The following is a 27,189-nucleotide window of genomic DNA, read 5'->3' as shown; positions in this document are numbered from 1 at the left end:
ATTGCCCTATCTTCTTAATTTTCTTCCCCCTATACAAGTCGCCATCCCTGCAGACCTGTCGCCTCTCTGTCCTCCCCATCCAAGGAAGTCCTTTACACAGAGTGCCCTTCAGTGCCCGGGTTGGACACACTGATCTTAACCCCAATGACCAACCTTAACGTCCTAACTTGGAATTTCAAGGGTAACCAGACACCTTCTAAGCGATACGCCATCTATGCCTATTTGCAGCGTCCTAAGACGAGTGCTTCACTCCTACAGGAAACACACCTGGCGGCCATAGACTTCACACGCTTACGCCGACGTTAGCGTGGCCAGATTTACAGCACCAACTACTCATCTATGGCTAGAGGGGTATGATATGGATTAAAGCTGGGGTCACATGGGAAGAAAATGAAGTCCTGACAGACCCAATGGGGCGGTATGTCATGATAAGCGGCAGACTGAACAGCCAACCGATTTTACTGGGTTCCTTATATGCCAGCAATGTTGCCCAGGGCACCTTTCTGAGTGATCTCTCAGAGATACTGCTACGCTGGAGGGACGTCCCATGGCTCTTGGGCGGGGATTTTAATGCAGTACTTGATGTTTCCCTTGACCGTTCCTTTCCCCCCTCACTAGTACCACAGCCTCCTCCAACTCTCGCCTTTTAAACACATGGTTAGGTAACTGGGCCCTTTCAGATGTCTGGCGGGAACGTCATCCTCACTCCAGGGTATACTCCTTATATTCCCCAGTCCATAAGCTACACCTGCGCCTTGACCGTTACTCTTCTCCTTGATACAAGCGAAAGACTACCTTAGTCGGACACACTCCGATCATAACCCCCTGTTGATGCACCTGGCCTGGGAGGCGCCACCCCTACCGGTTCCAACCTGGCGCTTACAGTCTGAGTCCCTGGAGGATCCCCTCTTTCGAAGCTCGCTGGAGTCAACAATAGCTACCTATTTTGCTCTTAATACCAGCTTCTCGGACTCGATCCTCACTGAGTGGGAGGCCTTCAAGATGGCGATTAGGGGTCATTGTCTGGGCCAGACTTGGAGTATTTTCAGGCAGTTAGACACCTCATTGACTCACATTGAGGGACTGTTACTCCTACTCGAATCACAGGTAGTCACCAACCCAGCAAAACAGCAATATCTCAATGCTGCTCATACCGAATGAGCGGCACTTCTGGACCGCCTGCGCTGTCATAACTATTTGGCACACTCGAACTGCTCCCACTTGCCCGCAGACTAAGCCAGGAGACTGCCTGATTAGGCAGGAACATTGCCAGCGCCCTATACATCTCTTGCTTGACGATTTTGGTCGAGAATGTAGCACCCAGGGAGACATACACGCACTGATGACTGAACACTACACTAGTCTGTGTGACATCCTACTGATGGGTAACAATCATGACATTGGACCAGTCCCTTCTAGTTGAAGACGAAATACGAGATGCATTGCGTGGCTTGTCCTCAGGTAAAACTCCAGGGCCGGATGGAATCTCAATGGAATTTTTCAAAACTTACGCAGAACATTTAGTACCGCAACTACACTCGGTTTTCTAGAGGCAATCTTGGAGTAGACCCTGCCCCCCACCATGCGTACCGCTAAGGAACCTGGTAAGGACCCTACATCCCCTGGCTCCTACCGACCGATCGCTATAATAAATTCGGATTATATAATCCTGGCAAAGGTCTTGGCCAACCGGCTGGCCCCGCAAGTCCCTGATCTGGTGCACTCTGACCAGAGCGGTTTTGTTCTGAAGCGTAACACGGCCCTTAATCTATGCTGCTGCTTTCGAGTGGCAGAATATGTCCCAACCGCCTGGCCGCGCTCCGTTTGCATAGTATTAGACCTTGAGAAGGTCTTCGACTCGCTAGCTTGGAACTTCCTATTTGCTACCCTGGTTCGTTTTGGAGTTGGCCCCTACTTCCTAGGCTTGGTGCAGCTGTTCTATTGTAATCCATCGGGCCCATATATTTCAGATCCGATTTGAGTGTGACGTGGGAACTGGCAGGGATGCCCGTTATCCCCGCTACTATTTGTGATAGCGGTGGAGCCGCTGGCAGCTCATATCCGCACGCATGTTGACATGGGAATTGAACTAGGTGATGGCGTACACACCATATCGTTCTACGCGATGACCTGTTAATATATGCTAGGGATCTTCATGATATTCTTCTTTCCCTTAATCACGCCCTTAGCTTTTTTGCGCGAGCTTCCGGGCTGCTAGTCAACCCGTCAAAGTCCATACTCTTCCCAGTTCCTAAGGGACACCCTGGACCCAGGCTATACGCTCGGGGGGGACATCGGTGGCCTGGTGCACTGACCCTTTCTGTTACTTAGGTGTCTGGATTCATTGCGCTAAGGTCGACCTCTTTGACGGAAACATTGTCTGAGCTACCACTGCGTTTTGATCCCAGATGGGGTTCTGGAAAACTCTCCCATTAGCGATCTCTGGTAGAATCGCCCTGGTTAAAATGGTGGTCCTTACCCGCCTCCTCTATTATTTTGCCACTCTATCCCTCCTCATCTCCCCCCTTCAGGCAGTGGGAAGGTGTAGTACGAGATTTCATATATGGGACCTTGCGCCATGGGATGTCCATGGGAAAACTTTAACTACCCACGGAGCTGGGCGGCCTCGCGATACCCAATTTTGAGCATTACTACCTGGCCTCCCAGCTGCATTGGATCGCCAGGTTGATGTCCTCCCGTTACCTGCTAGACACAGCCTCCCTGCGACCCCTGCTGCTGCTGAAAACTCGACTCCAGGTCTTCCATCCCTGCTCTGCGCTTAGACCTCCAGATATTTTCCTCCTCACTGTAGCACACAAATGCTTTTGCAGATGCCTTTTCCTCACCACAACCACCATTCCATATGCACCCGCCATCCCTCTGTTTGGAACCCCACAGAGTGACACTTACACGACGGAAGCAGAGTTGCATCTTTGGACTTTGGAGGGGGTACAAGATGTGGGGGACCTATTTCAGGACGGAGCTCTTATTCTCCAGGAATTATAATAGGGGAGAATATACATCCTGGGCAGTTTTTACTACACAGAACACTCGTAGCTTCATTAGCGTCCAAATGGGGTGCGCTCGCTCAGGAACCTCCCATACACCACACTTTGCAATACCTTCATGTGATGGGGAGAGTACAACACCTCATGGGCTGGTTTGCATCCTCGCTTCGACCGCACACGGAAACAAATCTCACTCGACTTTGACTTCACTGGGAGGAGGCCCTGGGTAGAGCGTTCACAGATGGTTGGCTGCCCGTAGCGGTCCGACCCGCATCCCTCGGAATCAACTATTTCGACAGATAAAACTTTTCATATTACATCAGGCCTACCTTACCCTAGCCCACATAAACGGATACTTCCTCCGCCTAGTTGCAGCTTGCCCCCGCTGCCGGCAATCGGATGCTGACTTGATACATATGCTTTCGGGTTGCTCGGTCCTGACTGACTACTGGAAAACCGTGACAACTACCCTCATAAGCTGCACATCATGCACCATTCCCCTAACCTGGGAAGCCCATGTACTGCACATCTTCAGCAGAAACAAGGAATATAGAGCTGCCACGCGGTTTCTAGACCTAGGTCTAATAACAGCCAAATGCTTGATCACCAAGCGGTGGAAATCACCCCCTACCACCTCACCCTCTTGCTTGGCGTCGATGCCTATCCAACTGGGCGAGGGCAGAGGGTGCAGGATTACGCAGAGAAGACCCTCTTGATTTTCACATGTTCCCCCGGCACCTCAATAGGATGCGATGGTCTCCAAACTTTTGGAGACTGACACAGACACGGTATCCCCACCTGCGTCACAGAGGATTATCACTCCGAATACCTCCCCCAGTGAAGCGACTGCTTACTAACACTGACGCCCAGATCACCACTGCCCCTATGCTACAGAATACCGCTACCACTGAGTCTTAGAGGTGTTTGAGTTCCTCCGGCGAATCTGGCTATGGCGACAGGTCTTGTGCGACTCTACCCTACCTTTCCTTCACTTTCGTTGTCCTTATTTTGTTGTGCCCTATGTCCTAGGTAACGTTTGAACTGCACTGCTCTAACATTACCTGCGTGCTATTTGATGCCGTGATTTGTCAGCATCTCTCTGTCTTTCTTGAGATATTGCCACAAGCTTTGATGTAATTCATGCACTCTGAACTTTCATTGTCATGTTGTTATTAGCCCGAGTTCCTTGTCGCTGACAATCCATTTTCTCTCCTTCTGTTACATGAGTAATACCCTGACTGTATGTTTGATTGCCTGAATTCCTTGCCTACTACCCAATGCTGGTATTTGTCAGCACCACTCTCTTTCTTTATAAAAAAAAATATTTTTATTAAAATAACAGGGTCCAAAAACAGTAGCATACTGTAAAGCATCAGACAGTATGTAGACGTACAAAAGGCAAGGTCATACATAATACAATATGGAAGGTTTCGATCTGCATACCAAGACAAAGATATGTATACGTCATTAGCAGGTTTCGGAGACAGACTGGGTGTCCAGTAACTCCCCCCTATACATTCTCCATGCTGCCCATATTTTCTCCCACTTGTTGGGACACCCTCTACTTTTATAGATCACCTTTTCAGCCCTCTGCCACCAATATAGGTCCTTTTCACAGTCTTCCACTGTTGGTACCACATTACTACCCCATAGTCTCGCTATATTTCTCTTGGCCACCATGCTCGCTAATGCCAGCCAGATCTTCTCCTACTTATGCCATGTGATGTCATTTGTAACACCTAGGATGTGCCATCGGGCCTCCAGTGGGACCTCAGAGCCAACCACTTCTGACATTATGCTCGCCAGTCTGGACTAGTACGCCCGGATCCCAGCACAGTCCCACAAGATATGGAAGAAGGTTCCCACCCCTCCACAGCCTCTCAGACAGAACTCCGAGTCAATATACTCTATTCGGTATTGTCGTGCACGGGGTGTAGGAGCGGTGTAAGATGCGCAGCTGGACAAGCCTAAAGCGGGCATGGATTGCCACTTCCCGGGGACTCTGTAGGGCCTCCCTCCAATCGTCTTCCTCCAACAACCCAACCTCGGACTCCCTTTTTTTCACGCAGAGGCCCCAGGGGATCAGTTATGTTATTGATTAGCTTTTTATACATGAGGGAAATGGCCTTATCTATCATAGGATCAAGCAATAATCGATCTTCCAAGGGGGCATATTCAGGTAGTTCCCCGTGGTGCAGATAATGGTATAAGGCATGCCGGAGCTGCTGGTAATGAAGGAACTCCCCCTTTCCCATTTGGAATTCTGCCTGAAGGATAGTGAACTCTAGCATGTCCCCTCTTTTCCAGACATCACCTAACACATCAATGGAAATAAGGCTCCATCTGCGAAGGCCCTTCAATTTGGCTGCCTCAGGCAGATAATTCCCAGCCCATCGTGGGGTTTGTGCTGTAAGCTTCGCTTCCCACCCCAGCAGTTTAGTCGCCCGTTTCCACGTCTCCACAACTGCGGCCGTTTGAGGTGGCATAGGCGGACAACTTCTATCTGTGGTAAAGAGCGGCCAAGTAGGTATCTCCCCCAAAGACCATGCGGTCCACCCTGTACGCCGGCTCATCCAGCGGAGTGAACACCCACCCATTGATGTTGACTAATTGTGCCGCCCAGTAGTAGAGCCTAATGTCTAGAACAGCGAGCCTCCTGCTCGTACACCCCCGCTGGAGTTTCTTCAGTGCAATTCTAGGGCCCCCTCCCCAAAGAAGTGTGCGCTGCTCCGATTCTATCGCCCGGAAAATCTTCTCCGGAACTGGAAAGGGAGCACTTTGGAGAACATGGAGCAAGCGAGGAAGGGCCATCATCTTGAAGAGGACAGCACGTCCCGTCAAGGAGATCCGAAGAGTCCTCCAATGCTCGACATCCCCTCGTAGCCTCTCCAATTGGATTTGCGTAGATCTGTGAATCAATGGGTGTACAGGTATGGGTCTGAATGGGTTTGTGGACTAGAACTGCTAAATTGCACTGGTTTTGTACGAGTGAAATCTGAGCCTAACTATAATATACCTCTAAGCTTTTTTTTTTTGTTGTCCAGTGAATTTGTAAGTTGTTTTTTAATGTGTAGTAAGATGCCCATTGCAATGCACAGTGGGAGTAGGGTTGAACGCAGGTTGTTTTTTTTTTCTTTTCATTTATTGTTTATTCATTTTTTGGCACCTACAATTGGGTTTAATCAAGGGTGGGTCTTTTAATTAACCCACTTTCGTATTTATGAGCATATACTGCTAAGGGATACTTTCAGGTTGTGGTTTCTAGTTGACCATCACATAACAATGTTCAACCATTCATAGATTTTCAACTACACAGTTCCACATGATGTGATGGTGTTTCCACAAATATATTTCTGAAATGTTGACAGTCGGCCTTAGGCTGACTCACCTAAACTCTCCTTTATATTTTCGCATATAAAAAGTAGGACACTAAATAGGTGGTAATATGATATATATTTATGTTCTGCACATTGCATGGCATGCAAATAGCGTGTTCCTAATAAGGAACTTATAGGAGTTGTACCAAAGGAACTAGGTTCCCATGGTCCTGAAGATGAGCCAATAGGGACATGGCTCCAAACATGTTGACCTTGAAAAAAGGTAGGTTCATCATAGCCTCGCTTTTTCAAAACCAACCCCTAATATTTAATCATACTGACTAGAGACTGGAATAAAGTAAATCAACCTACTAGTCATGTATTTTTAACTCAGTTTATCTTTACCCTCCACTAGGTTTCCCTTTATCATTGTACTAGCAGCCCGCCCCAGCGTTGCCTGGGGCAGAAAGGGGCTGGGGGCAGTACACCCGCTCCCGCCCTACCCCCTCCCGTCCCGACCCCCTCCCGTCCCGACTCCCTCCCGACCCCACTCCTCCCGCCAGTCCCTCTGTGCACACCCGCTCCCCTCCCGCCCCGAATCCCTCCCGCTCCCCTCCCGCCCTGATTTCAAGCTTTACTTTACCTGAGCTGCCGCTCCTCTCCTCTTCGCCATGACGCGCCCGCGCTCCTCACCTCACCGCAGCTCCATGTCAGCCGCTCCTCCTCATCGTCATCACGCACGTCACGGTCATCACGCACGTCGCGTCGCGGCCAGCGCTAGGTACTGGCTGGCGCTACTTTCAGGGGACTACTTTGTTTTAGAACTTAATTTTTTTAATTTACTTTTTTTTTTAATTTATATAGCCTATGTCCATCTACACACCCTGACATTTTCATAGATGTCTCGGGTGTGTAGATTGGCGCTGTGGTTCTTGAGTTTACCTGGCCAAAAGGTGCAAGTTCTCTCTTTATAATAGTAGTATAGATAATACACCAAGAAGTGCTACCATTTAGCCGTAGATGGCAGCACGCCCGATCTGTAGCGGATCGGGATGGACCCGATGATGAAGCATGTCACCAAGGGGCAACCCTGGTGGGTGAGGGTTTTATATGAAAAACAAAATGTTCCTTCTTTTTGGAGAGTTGTGAGATTTTTCCCACTGGGTTCCCCCTTTTTTGCATTTAAAGATATTACCAACACAAATATCTCTTGGGTTGCTGAGACCTATTGGCTTTACCAATGCTTGTTGATTTAGTTAGTGCCTTTGTGTGTTTATAGCCACATATAAATAAATTATTTCTATGCTTGTATTTCACAGCTTGCATTGAAAGGATCTAATTACAATGGCTTGTTGGAGCGGCATCATATTCATACAAAAAATGTGCAGCATATTATCGATAGTTTACGGTAAGAGTGCGTTTGCTATATTTTACCAATTGACTGTTGCTTGTACAAAAGATTTGAATATTGGCAATCTGGGCGGCGGACCCATAGCAGTGTTGAAGTGTACTTTTTGAATAAACAGATTCATGGGTAATGTGAACGATCATTATTGCTTTGTAGTAAGTAAAAAAGTTAAAGCATTTAACGAATAAAGAGTCTGTGCAGCTAGAATATGCCTGCATAATGTTTGTTTTGGATATTTGACGCGTATGTATGCCAGTATGTTTTATGAAATTCTTTCATGATGCCTATAATGAGCTGTGTGAAATGTAACAGGGTGTCTAATAGAACCAATAGCTAAAATACTGGGCCATGAACTTTTATTACTTGGGCTCCTTTTAGTTCTGAATTTTGAGGGCAGCATGGACAAATATTTCTTTGTGCAACGAGTTCTATCTTTCCTTATGATTAATAAGGTCATTTGAATCCACATTCTCTTTTAAAAAAATATTTTTGTTTTATTATGTCAAGATATACAGCAAAACAGGCTGCAAACCCGCACCCAAAACAGTTTTGTACAAAATAAGAGGAGGCAGACAGTGGTGGCTGGTGACATTTGAAAGTGGTTGGGCGTAAAATGATAATCATACTGCACCGTAGCGAGCGAGCGTAGCGAGCGACCCCCCAACCCCCTAAGTGGGGCTTGGGGGGGGGGGGAACCCCCGAGAAAATATCGAAAAAAGAGTGGACAAATAGTGCATTTTCAAGCAAATTTGAGAAAGCAGGAAGGTTAATAAAGCAATTGTGAAAGTGCAGTTATTACATTAATAAAGTGGTGTCATATAACATATAACATATAAGCTCTGTGGTTATGCTTATTCAGCATAACCACAGAGCTTCATAACAGACTTTGACACACAATGCATTGCTGAGTACCTCACAGATGTGTTTTAATAACAAACAAACAGGACGCAAACTAGCAGCATTCAAACAGTGTTCACTTTTTGTAAATAAAATCAGCACGTCTGTCTTTAATCGCAGCAAACTTCTTGAACATTGAAGTCTGGTATTCTTTTAACTAAGTCACTCTATAGAAAGCTTTGCTAAGGCATTCAGACTTTCCTGAATCATGGTATTTCTCAGGAATGTTTTAATTCTATTCAAAGCGGAAAAGCAACATTCCGCCTTTTCCATGTTAAGGTTCAGAATTAAAGCAAGCAAAAAAATTGCACTAGTGGCCTGCCGGTATACATGCATTCCATACAGTACAGTTAATTCTGTTCTCAGATCCTCTTTGTTGAGCATAGGGTAAGCATCCACAATGGTATTCAGTGCTTGCTCATGGAAGGAATTATCATATTTTGCAAACAGATCACTTCGTAGTAATGTGGCACTCACCAAATGCTTTGTAAAAAAAAGAAAAGCGTTCCTTTGCCTGCATAATTATAGTGTCACATATCTCTTTGGAAATTCAGACCAGACTGCTAATGTTTTTTCTGCGGTTAGAGAAACTAGAATCATTTGGCAGTCTGCTGTCTAAATTGTCAACCCCTTCTCTAACTTTGTTCATGCTAGTGACAAAGTCGTTGGTAGCTGTTTCCACATAGACAGTATCTATTTCACGTTTTTGTAACTTTTCATACAGTGCGTCAACATGAGGCATTATTCCATAAAACAAAAACAGCAAAAACTGAAACTCCCTGTCTTGCAGTGTTCTAGCAAAGCCACGGGCCTCATTCCGGCTTTTGTAGTAAAACTCTCCATTGGCTTCTATGGTGTCGAAACATTTCTCAAGGTCAACCCTATATTGGTATATTAGGCTGATTGTACGAATGTGAAAATTCGAACAAGTTGGGCCTCCCTTTGGAATCCTTCTGTTAACTGGTATGAAGTACCTCCGTTCTTTTGGGGGAGCGTGAGAAGAATGCTGCAATTCCTCCTACATCCATGAAGAATATCTGTGCCTCAGATCTTTCCTACCGATTGTTGCATAATCAGATTTAGTTGGTGGGCATAACAGTGCACGTAATAGGCATTAGGGTACACATCACAAATTTTTTTTGTACTCCACCGGAGGTTCCCACTCATTACTGCAGCACCATCGTAGCTCTGTGCAATCGGTTTTTGTTTTTGAGGCTGCTCTGGAAAAATCAAGTTTAGTTCATGTAGAATAGCTGAAGAAATGCTTTCTGCACTAGAGTCTCTTAAATGGGTGAAACCATAGAACCTTTCCACAACTTTGTTGCCACTGTTAAGGTACCGAAAGACTAATACTGACTGTGTTTTAGTAGACTAATACTGACTGTGTTTTAGTGGCCACATCCTTGGTGTCATCAACCTGAATAGCCACAAAGTCTTTTTCAACTCTTGTACGATATTTTTTTTATTTATTTATTTTTTTAAAACTATTTTTATTAGCATTTTCAGACATAAACATGCAATGGCAGAAAGTCTGGCCCCATGTCGTAAAGTAACAATGATACAACTTGACAGTCATATACAGTTCGCAGTATCACGTAACAGTGTTCAATAGGAATAAATCATAAGCACCCATAGGCACAAATCACACAAGAAAGTTATCTCGTGCATAAATAGTGTGTCCCCCTCCTCCGCCCTCTTCCCCCTCCCAACCCAGCACTCTTTGTCTCTACAACAATGTTCTATCATCAGCAATGATCCACGATCCGTGTTAGTCTCCCACTTTCGGTCATGGCATCATATCATTCCATCTCACGTTCATCCTGCCTGCCCATGTGTTCTTGTCGATCATCCTGCCCCTGATCAGAGCACCTGTCCCCGGTGTCGCTGTCGCGGGTCATAGATAACTTTTCTAAGTACAATGCCCAGTAGTTTTTGGGGCGGTTGCGAGGGGGGAGTAATTCACTATAGAGTCCCGTCTGGGTGCAGCAATATAGCATAACCCTGGTCCATCTGATCAGTGTCTGCGTAGGTCCACGCAACCAGGTGATTGCCACACAGCGTCTAGCTACCAGAAAAGCCATGTCCACCAGCCTACAAAACTCTGGGCCAAATCTTTGGAGTAACCTAGTAGGGCAAGCATCGGGGAGGGAGTGAGAGACAATTCCGTGACCCTATTCACCTCCGTATATACTGCGTACCAAAAGTCTGCGATCTTCGGGCACAGCCAAGCCAGATGCAAACTATTCGCAGTTTGTTCCGGGCACCTCTCGCAGTTTGGGGCGTCACGAAGCCCATATCTGAACAATCGCTCAGGTGTATAATACACCCGGTTTAGGAATTTAAAATGTAGGAGACGGTGACGACCGTTGAGAGAGCTGACCGAGGATCATTCGAAATACTGTTGCACTAACGTTAGGAGAGTCTGTCCCAATGTCAGTTTGCCATTCCAATCTAGGTTTAGCGTAATGTGTTGTTTTTTCACCTAGGGTGATATGATATAATCGCGATATTAAGTGAGCAGGAGTCTTAGCCGTGACCACGTATTGGTATGCTAGTACCGTAGGTGGTTCTGCCATGTCTTCACCCAGTAATGCTCGGAGGGCCAATCTAACCCGGTGGAACTGATATCTAGCTAGTGGGGGTACGTTTTGGCTGTCTGCAGTGACCACGTCGTCCCATGTGCGCGCTGTGCCGGCAAGAAATAGATCACCCATAGTTTTGACATTGGTTTTCGCAAGCAATGAGAGGACGCCTTTGTCCGTGCAGGGTCCCAGCCACGTACACCAGTCCAGTCTGGCCTCCGCCGTATACAGCAGCGGGCAAGCTTGTGCATCTTTCAGATGGTGCCAGGCGTGCGTTACCGTGGTCAGTGAGTCTAGGAATCCAGTGCGTCTATCTCGGGGTCTGGCCATGAGTGCCGGTAATGGGGCAGGATCAGCAACTATACCCTCTATTAGTATATGTGGGGTGTTAGGAGGGCCATGTATCCATCCGTACGCATGTGCTCCTTGAGCGGCGCGGTAGTAGATCTCAAGATCCGGAGCTTGGAGGCCCCCATCTTCGTAGGGTCTTATAAGAATATTCCATGCCACTCTTGGCTGCTTTCCAGCCCATATCACTTTCAACAACAGCGTGTGTTATTGTTTAAAGAATGCGCTGGACAGTACCATAGGGATATTACTGAACAGGAACAGAAAACGGGGAAGCACAATCATTTTCAGGAGCGATATGCGCCCCATTATTGAGAGGGGGAGGGTGATCCATTTTTCTTTATTTTCCTCGAGTTTGGTGATGGCTACTCTATAATTTTCTCGCAGCACCACCGCTGCGCTGTGTGGAGCCGTATGCCGAGGTATCTGACAGAGTCTGTGGTCCATTGAATAGGGTATTCCGAGTCAATCCGTTTCGTGGCCGGAGTGAGAGGAAACATTACCGTTTTGTTCCAGTACACTCTAATGCCAGAGAGCGAGCCAAAGAGTAAGACTTCTCTCAGTACTCGCGCAAGGTTGGCCTCAGGGTCACGTACATAGTGGAGCGTGTCATCCGCGTACGTAGACACTATCAGATTGTAACCTGGGAAGCGAACGCCGCGATGTCCATCCCGGCTAGTATCGTACCTGGTTGTTCGCCTTCGCCATATGATCTGGCAACGACATATTTTCCGAGATGCTTCACCTCTGCATCTGCCTCGTCATGATATTCTCTGAGCGTTCTAGCTAGCTCCTGCGCCACGTCAGCGTTGGGCGCACTCAAACGTTGCGCCTCGAGTTCCCTCAGCTTGGTCTCCAAGAGCGCCAGACGCCCCCGTATAGATTTGAGGACACCAGCATGTTTGGAGATGATTACCCCGCAGAAGTACGCCTTGAAGGACTCCCATACTGTGAGAAAGGAGTCTACCGTGCCCTCGTTCCTACTAAAGAAGTCCTCGATAGCAACGGCAAGTTCATCCCGAAAGGCATCGTCCAGCAATGAGTAAGGAGGGAGCCTCCACATAAAAGGGGGAGGACATCGCACCGGGGCACTGAGAGTGATCAGCACCGGGGAATGATCAGAATATGTGCGTGGCAGTATCACGCAAGCCTGTATGCTGGAAAGGAGACGCCCAGAGAGCAGCCAATAATCGATAAGAGTGTGAATGTCGAATTGTGATGAATAATGTGTGTACCCCCCGGCCTCCGGGTGTTTAGTACGCCACACGTCGTGTATGCCCATCCGAGTCATCTCGGTATCCAGAGCACGTGAGGAGGCAGAGGGCAGCCTGCTGGGCCCATCCGACCTATCAAGAGCTGGGTGCTTTACCAGATTGAGGTCGCCACCCCACCTGACCTGGACGTCACCCAAAGTTCTGATTTTGCAGGCAAGCTGGACATAGAATGAGGGACAATCGAAGTTGGGACCATATGTGTTAACGATGTATAAGGTCAAACCTCTACCAGTACATTTCGTAATAGCGTATCGTCTGTCTGAATCTGCGTCAATGGGGGTAAAGGTCAGCACGGACCTCGGGTTGAACTATGTAAGTACCCCCTCGCACTTGACGTAAAACCTGCTCTATGGTCGTGGTTGTCTAACCCCATATATCGTAGTGTCGGGCTGTCAGGGCGAAGGTGAGTCTCTTGCAATAATGCAATATCTACGTTGTGTCTCGTGAGATATTGTATCACCCGCCTAACCTTCCTGTGGTCGTTAAGCCCACGGACGTTCCAAGTCAGCGAAGTGAGGGAGAGAGTGTCGTGTGTTTATGGAGTCCTGGTGAGGGGTGGGGGACTGCAAGGGTTGACCTCAGCTGTGTTTGCGCGCTGTGCCATGAGTAATGAAGTGTGGTAGAATATGCAAAAGTGCCCTAACCACTGCGTAAAAACATAATGTGTGGATGCCAGTGCCTCTGCCAATAAAACTGTCAGTCCTATCAAACATGAAACAAATTACAATCAATTGCATGTATAACTTAAAAGAAACAACTTGTGCCCGTACCCATCCCCTCCACCCACGCATGCCTACCCTCAACCTGGCAGTGACCCGCACTCCCACCCTTACTGTCCCTCCCTCTCCCTGTTCCATCTCCCCCTCTGTCCTCACCAATTCGGAATACAGTGAACAATGCAATATCTCTACATCTCTGTCCTCATTGCATCTGACCAGTCCCACTCCCTACCCCACAAACTACCCAGTCCCTGAGAGCCATTCACCCACACCTCCCTCCCACCCACTACAATTAGCACCCCAAGCAACAAAATCAAAAACATCTTTACCAAAAACCAAAATACACTCCTACTAAAGGAAAAGTGGTAAACACATAGGGGCGCAGGTAGCTCGCTCATAGTGAGTCTATTGTAATGTCAGTTCAGTACTTTGGCCATCCTGCTCTACCCCTCCGCCTCCACAAAGAAAAAGAAAATTATGCCCTCGCAAGTGCCCACAGCCAAACATGCTAATAAAAGGAAATCAAAAATAACAATAACAGTGGTCATTATCTGTGTATGTCATCAGGACTTGCATTCAGTCATCCTCTAATCTGCAACCGCCCTTCCGTTGCACTTCCTAGGTTGGGTGCGTCCCACCGCCTATCCTTACGAAGTTAATGTGACAGGAAACTGGGTGTTCTCCCACTGCATTTACATCAGATCTGTAATCCCTGCTATTAATGCAATCCTAGGGTACACAATCCAGTTAAGAAGAAAGCCAGAGCATCATGCCCCCAAGAGCGACTGTCTGTGCAGGAGTGCCATCCACCTCAGTCCTTATACCCAACTAAGGGCTCTGCATGTGTCCCAATCCTTGTGACAGTTCCGTCTTGAGCTAAGCTAACAGCAGCAACAGTACTGCATCAGTTACATCATACAAATACCTTACACTTTGCATTAGTCCTGATCATCCATGGACCCCCTAGCTGCTTCATTCAGGCCTCCATCTTCTTCCGCACCAGTCGTGTGCCTGCGCCAGCCTTTCATTGCTTTTTGTAGGGCCTTCGGATCCGTGAAAATGGTGGACTCGCCCTGCCGGTTAACCCTCAGCTTGGCAGGATACAGCATCGCGTAGTCCACTCATAGGTCTCGTAGCTGCCTCTTCATGGGAACAAACTGTTTCCTCGCTTCTTGGACCTTGGCGGTGAAAACCGGGAAGAGGTATAACGTGCTTCCCTCGTAGTGGAGTGGTTGTTTTTCGTGTGCCAACCATAGTGCTGTGTCTCGGTCCCTGTAGTTGAGTAGTTTAGCTACTATGGGCCGAGGCGGCGCTCCAGGTCTCGGTCTCGGGCTGAGCGTTCGGTGTGCGTGCTCCACAACGAACATGCCCTAGAAGGCATCTTCACCAAGCAGCCGTCGGAGTAGTGCCTCAACGAACAGTTCCATGTTGCCCGTTTGGGTGGTCTCGGGGAGCCCCGTGATTCGTATGTTACATCTACGCGATCTTGCTTCTAAATCTTCGGCTTTATCTTGTAGGATTTGGAGTACCTTGCCAAGTTGCTTATGCTCCGAGTCCAGTGTCGTCTGTGCCTCCTCTACTTCCCCTATGCGACGCTCCGACATATCAATACGCTCTGCGTGTTTATCAAGTCGCTCTGCCATCCTGTCCATCCGATAAGTAAGGGCGTCCATTTTCGTACCCAGGGAGGCGATTCCACTTTGGAGATTCTGTTCCATAGCCATGAGGATACCACGGATGTCAGGCTCGTTGACGTCATCCCCGCCTTGTTTCTCGGTCCCCTCGTCCGCGTCGCGGAGGGATGGGTCCGGGGCCCTGGACTTTCTGTTGCTGTTGGTTTCGAAGGAGAGCTTAGTTTTTGTTCTGTCCGGGCGCCCCATGATGGTCACAGGGGACAACAGGCTAGGTATCACAGCTCGGTCAGCCCCACCGCAGTAGCTCGAGGGCCTGGATTGGTTCCCGTACAGTGCAGGAGTGAACTTGCCAAACCCCAGGCGCCGCAGGTCTCAGTTAGGCACAATGCAGTGTCCGGTGGTAGATTCAGTATGCGGGTGCGGTGAATTGCAAGCTATGCGTGAGCAGAGGTCCACAATTGCGATTCCCCACAGAGGGCGCAGCCAGTACCCGTCAGTGCTCTCGGAGTAAGGCCCCAAGCCAGGGCCGCAGTCCCCACCACGTTTGTGCAGGGCCAGCAAAAGCACGTACGCTCCGTGGGGTTACACCGTTCTCCTGCAGCCACTATTACGCCCGCAGTACCTCACCAGTATCCAGCTCAGCTTCTTCCACAGTCTGTAGTATTCCCAGTTTCAGGGTTTAAGGGCCTCCAGGCGGGGATGGTCGCCACACTCCCCAACCCTTGCGTTGTCTACCGGGATCATCCGGGCCTCCAGCGTCAGGCCAACGAACCTTCCGCAAGCCACAGTATCACCTGCATATGTCAGGGGCCCACACTCCCCCCACCTCCGTACTATGGTGCAGCGAAGGCCTAGCTTAGACCGGAGCTTTGATAAGCCTGAGATCCCCAAGTCCGGTGGTGTAGCACGTTGCTTCCCGCCTGGGTGTGTAAATAGCCTCTGGGTCAACTCACCGCAGTACCCCTGGTACCCCTGGTACCTTGAGGGCTAATGTCTGGCGAAACCCGCAGCAAGTGGCGATGCAGGCCTTCTCCACCACGTCGAGGCCGGGGGATCGCGTAGATGGCTGCCTCAGGCGGTAGCGTGGCCCAGCACGTCGCAGCAGCCCAACACAGCAGCGAGGGGCGCAGCCCTCCAATACGGGTCCTCAAGCATGCAGATGGGAGCCCCTGTCTCGGTGTGTACCGTCCAGTAGGCAGGGGAGCACCAGAGTCCCCACAGGTCCCCACAGACTCGCAACGCCGCACCTTAGGCCGAGCTCGAGCCGGGGCCTAAAGTTGCACTCTTCCCCACAGCGGGCTGCACTGCGGTAGGGGAGCAGGCGAACCGGAGCCACGGTCCGCCGATCCGCCTCCATGCCCGCGACTTCCACCTGGGTGACTCCGGAGCCGCACCACTGACCTCAGGCACTCCGTTCTGCAGCAAAGCTCCGCACAGGCCCTGCCGGCAGCGATGAAGCCGGGGAGTCCAGTTGGTATGCACGTGAGCCAGAACGCCCCGGCAGTTCCCCGCTGCAATGCCGGACCCAGGCCGCTGGTCACGTTCAGAGTGCAGTCCGACGGTGCTCAACTGTTGATTGGCACCAGTCTGGCATCCGCAAGGGCAGGATAATTTGATGAATCGTGGTGAAAACGGAGGAGCCGACGGATCAAGCGGCCCTCTCCGTTGCCATCTAGCTCCGCCCCCTCAACTCTTGTACAATATTGCTTTTTACAATCTCTAGCATGCACTCAAGCAGTTCATTTTGTATTTTTTTTAGAGGTGCCCTTGAAGACTGTAGCACTTGATAGATGTGCTTCCATTTCATGGTCTATGCTTGCTATTAAGTCCACAAGGCCTTTGAATATCCCAGGATTTGCAGAACCTTCCGATTCATCATGCCCTCGTAAAGCCAGTTCAAAAGCACCACAGAAACTAATGCAATCAATGATTTTTGATAGTACGTGTCTATTCCTATCAACTGCTTCATTGGGTTTCTTTATTGTTTTGCGGTAGGCCTCGCTTATGTGGGCTTCAATCGGTGCATCTCCCAACATTCCCAGCCTTGTCAGGTTTTCCATATGTATTTTTGTGTGTACATGCTTCTCTACTTTATCTGACAAATGCTTCAAGTCTTTTACTCCTTTTTTGGTCCAAGGAGTTTCACCACCAAACAGCAGGCAGGGGAAGTAGAACAGAGTATTTTTTGAAGGAAATCCTGTAAGCCAATCAACTTTTGTGTACCAGGTGTTTGAGAAACAACGTGTGTAAAACTTCCCTCTGTCTAGGGAACTTTGTTGTAGGTTTAGGTCTGGCCGGTGAGGTCCTAATTGTTTTACAATTAGTTTCTCTTCACGTTTCAGTTCAATGAAAAGCTTTGCAAGAGTCAAGATGTTAATGTTACCTGTCAATAATCAAAGTACAACGTATGAGGTTTGGTGCATGTATTTAGACGCCACCCACCATGTACACAACTTACATAGCCCTTGACTACTAGAATGTAAATATAGCAGCAGTTTCCTTACCTTAAACACTGGGGTTGTTGGCTGTGTTGTAGCTGAAAAGGAGGTTGGTGCCTCTTCTTCTTTGCCTTATTTGCCCACAAATTTGTTCGGCAGCCTGAGGCTTTACCAAATGCTGAAAAGCAAATACAACTACAACAAAATGTAGTTGTGTCAATCAAACACACAGACTTTTAATTAAGAATCCCAGGCCTCGGGTCATACATAAACTAGATTCATCCTGTGACTTCAGAGTCAAGATGTGGAGACATTTCTACCCACCACCATTGCACATTGTCTTATTTGTTAAGTTATGAGTCGAATGAATGTAAGATCGATCCAGACAACAGATGCCCAATAATATGCTATTGAGGGTGTAATTTATCCTTTATTCTAATGCCCATTTATTTTAATTAAAGCAATCTTTTTCTTTTTAAATGCAGTCCGTTTTCCTTAAAGGAAAATGGAATGCGTCCAAAAATGAAAATGAAGGAGGAGGATATAGGAACTCCCTTGCCAAATTTCCAATTGCCATACATTATCATAACATGCAAACTTCCCTGAGCAGTTGCATATGTGAAAATTGTTTGTGAGGTATGCCCTTGCATACAAACACTACATGCAAGAAACCAGCTCAATTCATTTTGTATACAATTGCTAAAGTTGTGGAGTGAACATTGCTAGCGAAGCCATTGTCGACTAATTGCCCTCAATGATGTGTTCCAAGGCCTACAGGTTTCTAAGTACTCGCGCCTGTAGTCTACACAGGATCTGGATGGCCCTGGATTGAGTGAAAGAAACAACTCTGGCCTTTGAAAATGAATGAATGAATGAGTACGCTCTTGTATAGCGCATGGCTACCCTGAGGCATCCCAGCGCTGTAAGACCACGGACAGAGGAAGACATTCAGTGGAACAAAAATGTCTTCAGTCGCTTCCTGAAAACAAGATGATTCATTTCCAGCCTGATGTTGTCTGGGAGTTTATTCCAGCCCTTGGCTACATGGAAGGACAGCTGGCGGCCACCCATACGTGCTCGCTTCACCCTGGGTACCACCAGCAAATTTCGCTGATTAGATCTCAAGGATCTAGTGGCCTGATGCCGGCAAAACAAGGGCTGGAGGATGGTAGGACCAACATTACTTATAGACTTGTGTGCCATACAGAACGTTTTAAACAGGATCCTTTCCTGGATTGGCAACCAGTGAAGTGACCGAAGTGCGGCCTTCGCCGAACAGCGTCTGGGAAGATTCATAAGCAGGCGAGCTGCACAGTTTTGTACTGATTGAAGAATTTGGATAGAACCAACTGGAGCTCCCAAATAAACGGCGTTAGCGTAATCCAGACGCGATAAAATCAGCGACTGGACCAGCATGCGTTTGGCCTCAAAAGGTAGGAGGGACAGGACTTTCCTGAGGACCCTAAGCAGTCCATAGCAGGTCGCCGCCACCTTCTTGGCCTGGACCTGAAACCCCAAGGTGGTGTCTAACCAGACCCCCAAGCTCTTTATTTGGGTCTTTGGGGTGGGAGGGGGTCCCAGACAGTGCGGCCACCAAGGGTCAAGGTTGATGGGAGCTTTATAACCCAGGAGCATGATGTCAGTTTTGGCCCCATTTAGCTTTAAAAACGACTTCTTCGTCCACTCCAGAACCTTGGTGAGACAGGGGGCCAAGTTGTTACTCCTCTGATCTCCGGCGTCATCCCTAGCCAGGGAGACGATCAACTGCGTATCACCGGCGTAGGTGATAATCTGAATTCCCCAGGGGCGCACAACCTCAGCCAATGGACTCATGTAGATGTTAAACATGGTTGGACTGAGAGAGGAGCCCTGGGGAACGCCGTGATAAAGTTGCAGTTGGTCGGGTGATACCTCCTCAATACGGAGACAAATCTCTCCGCCAAAAAGGATTGTAGCCATTTAAGGGCCATTCCTGAGATCCCTGCCCGATGGAGGCGCTGGAGCAAAAGTGGATGATTTACAGTGTCGAAGGCTGCGCTGAGGTCCAACAAGACCACCACAGCGCAGCCCCCGGCATCCACAATACTCCACAATACGCCTCCACTACCGCCACCAGGGCAGTCTCCGTACCCTGTTTGGCTATAAATTCCGTCTGAGAGGAATGGAGGGCGCCCGAGGTTTCAACAAATGAGGAGAGGATCTGATTGACGTATTTTTCAGCAATCCTACTCAGGCCCGGTAGCAGCGAGATAGGTCTATAGTTAGCTAGATCTTCTGTGTCCAAGTTTTTTTTTTTTTAGGAGGGCTTTCACTTTCGCCATCTTCGAAATAGGGGGCACCACGCCTGACTCCAGGGACGAATTAATGACCTGCATGATAGCAGGGCACACCGTCCTTGAAACCTGTTTATGGGCTGCAGGAGGCGCAGCATCCAGAGGGGAACCCGATTTGAGGTCATCAAGGAGTCTTTCCACAGTGGCCAGGTCGAGTGGTGGAAAGGCATAGAGCCTTTCGGAGGCATCAAGAGGAACCTCTTCTAGAATCCCATCCAAGCTTTCCGTAGGATCAGAAGCCTGTCCGGGTGACTCAAAGCCTGCATAAATGTCAGACACCTTGGCAGCAAAGAAAGCTGCCAAATCGTCACATCTTTTCTGGGGATCAGGGGAGGCCATAGTGGCCAAGGGGGGGGTGACCAGGGCTTGGAACATTTTGTAGATTTCCATAGCTGCCAAGGTTTCAGATTGCTATGAGTGACATTTTCATAATTTCAGTGTAATTTTGAGTGACATTTCAACAACTATGAGTGACACTTTCTCACTAGCAAAATCAAGCAGTAAAAGACGAGGGAATCATATAAATGTCAGAAATTACATTTGTTTGAGCATAGCTGCTAATGTCTCAGATTGCTTATGTAGAAATTTTTTATAGATTCAGTGGATTACAAAAGACATGTAACAACTAAATGCATGACAGAGCTACACTTCTTGTGGCCAAATCATGCAATGAAGTCCATGCAAACAGACATTTCAGAAATCACACACATTTCACCAATAAGAAAGTCGAAATCAGTAGCAGGTGCTTTTAAAGCATTTAAAAAAAAATAATCAGCACCCTCCAGCCCAACCTCAGCTTCAGATGTGGCTGAACCACAAAAATCAAAGGGTTCTCTGTGACAAAAGCAGCCACCCACCGAGCTATCTACATATAATACAGTTCATTACAATATAATATGCTGTTAAACTTTCTTTGCAGTATGCATATAAACTCTCTGCTCTACATAACAGTGAGTGAAAACAGCCATGAGACAAAACTCTGACAGCTCTCTAGCGGGGATATTAATCATCTGCCTTAACTCTGACTAAGCAAGTCTCACAGTGCTGCGAAAATAAAGGCTGCTGCTTGTAGTACCACTGTCAAGTAAGGATATTAAACCCTTTAACTAAACTAGCAGTTTTGGTGATTTATTAGTGCAGACAAAACTCTGAGATGGCCTGCATTTACAGCACAAACAACTTCAGTGTACCCATTTACAATGCGATATGCTGTGCTGGAAGCCCACTCGCCATTCTCTTAATAAACATTTTGAATTTCATCAGTGAATTATTAAATTAGTATCTAACTTACCTTGTGTGGTCACTTGATCGTGAGAATGAGCCGCTGAGAGGAGTTGCCTGCGTGTCACAGCGGAGATCGTTAGCCTGTCTCTTCTTAAGAGAGTCAGACAGCCAACCGTGCTGCAGTCTCAATCTGTGCCACCTGCTCTCAGTATGAGTTGGGCTCTGACTGGCTGGGCAGGGCACAGCAACAGTATGTGCCCAGGTCATGAGGAGGTCAGCAGGTAATCGATTGTCGAACACCGGCTTCCTCCTTTAACTCTGTGCCATGCAGCAAAGCAGGCAGAGGAACAGCAATTAACTCTGTGCCTTGGGGCCCCATGGCAGGCAAGAAATGAAACATCCCGTCACACAGACTGGGACAACCGAAGAAGGACCTGACAAGGCCCGGGAGCATCTACTAAAAGTAGTTGTGGCGCTAGTCTCTTTGGCATAAGAAAGCCTTCGATCTCATGATGAGCAATTATTGCATTTGGTAAGTATGTGCCTCTGCAGAGTTAGAGACGAGCAACACTAAGCTGTGTCTCTCCTCGATCCTTTGTCCTTGCACGGACCCTCCCCTCCTGTATAGAGAGAAGCTGTCAGACCAACCTTCGGGAGGAAAACGGGAATCCTCTTGTTTTGGCTTGTTCGTCCTCTCTGCTCCATGCTTACTGAGCCGGTCCGGCGTGACTCTATACTGGTAAGGACCGGCCCCTCACCGGACCACGCTCTCCTAACTGCATGATGCAGCAGGGCCCTCTCCCTCCCACCCAGTGCCCTCGAGCTGTCTAGCCCCGGCTGCTCTGAAATAAAATGCCGGCGGGCGGCATTGCATTTCTTTATCAATTTAGTTCCTGGGCCTGTCCTGTCCTAGCGTGGGGACCTGACTGCAGGGCAGGACAGGTCTGATGTGCGAATAGCAGTGTGGTGTGAGCAAGCGCGGCCAGGCCCGCAAAACAGTCACACTGTGCAAGGTGACGACGAGTCACTTAGCAGCTCATCATAACTTTTTAGATTTTTTTTTAGATGTTTTTTATATGCCCTTAGCTCTAACCTATATTCATTTTTGGAGGCAGTTGTAAAATCTTTCCTCCACTTCCTCTCAGCTCTTTTACAACCCAGGAGTTAAGGACTCATTGAACCTGCCATGCAGTGATGTGCAGTTTAGAGCAGTATTATTGTGCATAGCCTAGGCATCAGGAAAGGATATGTGATACCGGAGGCTGTGTGTGTGCTCTCTGCGGAACAGGGAAATAATAATACCTCCAAAAATACACACATAGTTGAAAAACGATATATAAATAATCTGTTTCCGGATTGTAATGAAAATAGAAGTTCGTGATGGGTGGTTATCCCTTGCGAAAAAGATGAGTATTTCAAAACACTATGCAAATATATAGTGTGCCGGATAACTAAACACTTATAAGGCGAGACCTATTGACTATGCCAATGCTTGTTAATTTGGGGTATATCAACTGAATATAGTGCACAAACAAAACAAAAACCAGTGAATGTACTTCTTTCCTTCCTGCTGAATTATATTTATGTTTTATGCTTTGGTTTCCTCCTTCAGACAAGGCGTTCCCAACATGAATGAAATGGTCACCTATGTAAATGCCCGAATAAAAACGTAAACTGCGGAAACATGAACAGTTTACTTCCTCTGGCAGCCAAAGTATTACACACAGATTCTTCCAGAAGTACTCGTGGGAAACTGCTTCTCCGGTAGCTCTCCTAGGCTCAAGCCTCAAATCGTTTTGTGAACTCTATTTAATAACTTTTTTCTTTGTTTTCCATGGTGGAAATAATTTTCTCGATGGCGAAATACCTTCCTCTACAATCTAGTTATTACAGGTGTCTCCTAGCTAGTCTCAAAAAGCAAAGACATTTACAGAAGTTAATCATTGACCTTCCCTAGATTTAGAAATAGTCTCTGGAAAAAGCGTCTGAATGCCACAAATAAGCGCATTGGTGGTTGCGCTCACATTTTCATGGCATTCCCAATAGGGGAACACCCATCTCTCTGGAGGAGAACTACTCACACGAAAATATTTCTGCTAGTAAATCTTTCTGGGGTATAGAACACACTTTTTTAATATCAAGTGGCATCCCGGCTGTACAACGTGCTTAATTTGTGCGTGTGGTTTAGTATCTGCACCTGTACACTAACCGTAAACTGTCACATCGTTTTGCACTCACATCCAGACTAGTTTCAAGTTCTGGGAGGAGGCCTGTGCTCCAGTTCAAGCAGATTCAACATGGAGAGTTCTTCTAGGCCTAGTTCATCGATTCATTTATTAAATACACGACGCTTTATTCCTCACTGTTCCTTTTCCAAAGAATTGCTTTGTCCAAAGGATTGCTTTGTCAGTGAACATTTTTACATTCTTATTTGCATAATTGGGCTTTTAACTGGAACTTAATCGCTGCACATTCTAGATGTTTCTACACCTGAAGAAGGCTGCTTTGCCAGCTTTACAATTTGTGAAATCCAAACATGTAAACATGATGTGAGGGATGAATGTCCGTGCTTCCCGCACACCGCCTCGAGGCCGGCTTCTCTGCCAGCGAGGCACAGTGCCAGTGCAGCGCGTGCCAGGTGCTGCCCTCTAGGCCGTACCAGTGGGCGAAATGGCCTGCACAGCTAGGGGCTATCTGGACCGTCCGCCATAGCAGGATTCAGATGCTGGTAGGACTGGACTAAAGTCTGCTACAGACCAATCTTCTTCTTGTTGGATGTTTTTTTTTATTTCGTCTATATATAATTTTACAATTTCGTTTTTTTGTCCACTTTATTTTTATTCTCATTTCCACATTGATTCATACGAGAAAAAAAACAACATACACTCGTGCTAGGATTTGTATTTCTCTATATATAATTTTATAATTTGGATTTTTGTCCACATTTATTTTTGTTTTGTTTTCCACATTGATTCAATGAAGAAAAAAACATACACTCGAGCTTGGATCTTTCTAGTTAGGCAAGTAGCCACCATCAAAACAAACACGCTTTTTCCACAGTTTGGGGATTTTCATTACATTCTATGCACCATAAATCCGAGGACTTCCAAGTTAATGCGAACATTAGCTATCACTCACTCACTGCCTGACTGTCTGATCTCGACCAATCTCCACGAGTCGACTGCACGTGCTCTGACTGGTGCTGTAGAGAGGAGGAGAGGAGGAAGGGTGACTGGCCGGGGGCTGGCCCGATTTGCCCAGCAACTGCAGAATGTCCAATCACTGAATGGCTTAACACTAAGACATTACAGTGATTGGGCATTGCCATTGCCCCACGTTGGAGGCTCCCACCCCCGCGGTGCGAGACTAGACTGCCAACAACGCCGCAGATTAAACACTGTCTAGTGTCTACACTACATGCTGCAGTAGTACAGTAGCCAATCCTGACGCTGCTCTCTTCAGAGGAGAGCTGCTCTCTAAAGAGAGCAGCATCAGGATTGGACTGAGCATGAAAAAAACGCCGCTCATTTTGGAACCACTGGGGTCTGTGGCATTAGGCAAATACCGTACTCAGCGGTGCTTGCTTTTCAAAGGCCACAGGGTTCCTAGCTGCAGAAAGGCAGCCGGGCAAACACCACATGCGCAGTGCGCACTCTGCCGGCCCTGCAGCGACAGACTTAGTCAATGGGCCAGCCAGCTGAGTGTCACGTCACGTGATTTCAAGACCTGACGCGTTATTTGAATTGAAGACATAACGCCGCAGCGCGATGGAGTGCAGTTTTAATAATTTCATCGGGCAATTTATTCAAGCAGCGCGTTAATTAAAGTGCCCGATAATTATTAGTGGGGCAAGACCCCACCGCCCAAATGGTAAAACCGCCATTGGAGGCAGAAGTACACAAACATCCGTTTGCACAAGTCAAGCACATAGCAACAAGGAGTAGCATCAAGAAGTAGCATCAAGAAGGATGAAGTGCATTAATAAGTGAGATGACATTACTGTATACAATTAAATGGTAAGCACAGTGAAAGATCCATTCCATTCGCTGGGAAGTGTAGGTCCTAGTATTTTAGTCGGCTCCCCCAAACTTTGAAAACCTTGCATGGAAACCCCCCTACTCCTGTATGACATTTTCAGCAGTCACCTGTAGGTCCATCCCCTTCTTCCTTTTTCCCAAGGTTAGGAATTCTGGCACTCACCATTGACATACCACATCACTCTTGGATGCGACCACCCTCAGGAGTTTAGCCTGGGGACACAAATTAGAATATATTTTGGTCCAAGAGGGATATCTGTTCCCAAAACATGACTGAGTTCCCTCCCCACCTGTGATCAAAATTCATGAATAGCTGGGCAGCTCCACATTGTATGTATAAATGTACCCCTTGCTCCACTATTATCGCATACATTCCGGGAACCCCGCTCCCTCCTTGCGATTTAGGCAGTCACAATCATACTAGATTCGGTGCTGTATTTTGAACTGTATCAGGGGCTGCATGGACTTTATGGCCAACTCACTTGGGTGCATTAGGGTCGCCTCCAAATCCACATCTTCCATCTCTCCCACATCCTTCATGTCTCCCACATCCCTCCCAACCTGTCTCTCAGCTTACTCACTGTATCTGGAATATTGTTGTTTAGTGTCTTGTAAGTGAGAAGGATAGCCTTCAATTCAATCTCTTCCAGTAACAGTCTACCCTCCAGAGGGGCATATTCGGGTATATCAAAGTCTCCCTGTACCTCTGCTTGCTAAGCATACCCCAGCTGTGCATATTTTTAGTATTGGTTCAGGTTCATTTGGCACTCCTTCTCAAGGGATGAAAAGGGCACCGTTGCCTCTTCCAGGTGATCCCCCTATCTTGGCAATCCCCAGCAGGTCCTATGCCTTAAAGCCCTTGAGTTTTCCCCAGTTCCCGCACCCACTATCCTTCACAGTTTGCCGTTGGGTTATCTTTCCTGCCCAACCTATGCATCTAGTGGCTTTCTTCCTGGCTTCCAATGCCACCTGTGTCACTGGCAGCAACTGTCAAATGTCCTTCCCTCCATGTATGCAGTACGGATGACTGGTTAGCGAACTGCGTCTGCTCCAGCCTGTAAGGGTATTGTTACTGCAGTGCAAACGACCAACCATTTATGGCCACTGTGTGTGCTGCCAGTAGTAGGGTCTAATGTCTGAGAGAGCAATCCCACCATTTTATGGGTTACGCAGAAGCGTCCTGAGCTCTATCCTAGGGTGCCCCGCCGTTCCATGGTAAATTCTCAGATCTCCCTCTTGGTTAGTGAATGTGGCCTCTGGGATTGGATAATAGGTGTTTTGCAGGGCATATAACAGTTCGGAGCGTCTGATCATTTTAATAACTGCTGCCCCCCTCAACAGTTTAAGGGCCAACGCACGCCAGCGCTCTGCCTCTTCTTGGAAATTCAATACTCTCCTCCCAGGTTCCTGAACAGAAACATTTCTCTGTGGGGAGTTACATAAATGCCGAAGTATTGGAAACCATCATTCTTCACTTGGAGCATTCAAGGGAGGATAGTCTGATCGTATAGGCCCTAGCGGTGCCTGGTCCATTCGGGAATGTTGAGAGAGTGGCTTTTACGCTCACCACCGTGGTAGTGACCTGATAAAGTAGATTAATCCATTGTCTATATTTAGGGCCACATCTAAACTTTCGTAGTGTCTGATGAAGGAGGGGCAAGCTCCCTTCCAAGCCCTTGGAGATCTTATGAACAAGTTGAAAGTAAAGTCCACAAAGTCCTTTCTCCTCTCTTTGGCAGTCAGGCAACCATTGCAGGCCAATCCCCCCAGCAGCACTTCAGCTTGGGAACAGTCTCTCCTCAGTTTCTTCAGGTTCCTTCTCCTCAGCAGAGGTTTCGTCTTGTAAGTCCAGAAGTGATCTAATTTATTGGGATCAGGGTCTCAATATTTATACCCCAACATCCTTTGTACTCTGAGGGGAGAGGGGCCTGTGCCTAGTCCAAACCAGTTTTGAAACACTCTGTTTACCA

General features: G+C 47.7%; 1 protein-coding gene across 3 annotated transcripts in view; it reads left to right on the top strand.

Annotated features, from left to right (window-relative positions):
• Positions 1 to 27,189, top strand: part of NADK2 (NAD kinase 2, mitochondrial) — a 1,068,394-nt gene that overhangs the window by 105,414 nt on the left and 935,791 nt on the right. For all 3 annotated transcript variants that reach the window (XM_086960538.1, XM_086960539.1, XM_086960537.1), the window contains exon 2: positions 7,645 to 7,733. In XM_086960538.1, coding sequence (XP_086816664.1) covers positions 7,645 to 7,733 — 89 coding nt within the window. The remainder of the gene's footprint in view (positions 1 to 7,644; positions 7,734 to 27,189) is intronic.

The sequence above is a fragment of the Lissotriton vulgaris genome, chromosome 3_1 (genome assembly GCF_964263255.1).
Source record: "Lissotriton vulgaris chromosome 3_1, aLisVul1.2, whole genome shotgun sequence".
Classification (NCBI taxonomy): Eukaryota; Metazoa; Chordata; class Amphibia; order Caudata; family Salamandridae; genus Lissotriton; species Lissotriton vulgaris.
This window is presented reverse-complemented; position numbering and strand designations above follow the sequence as displayed.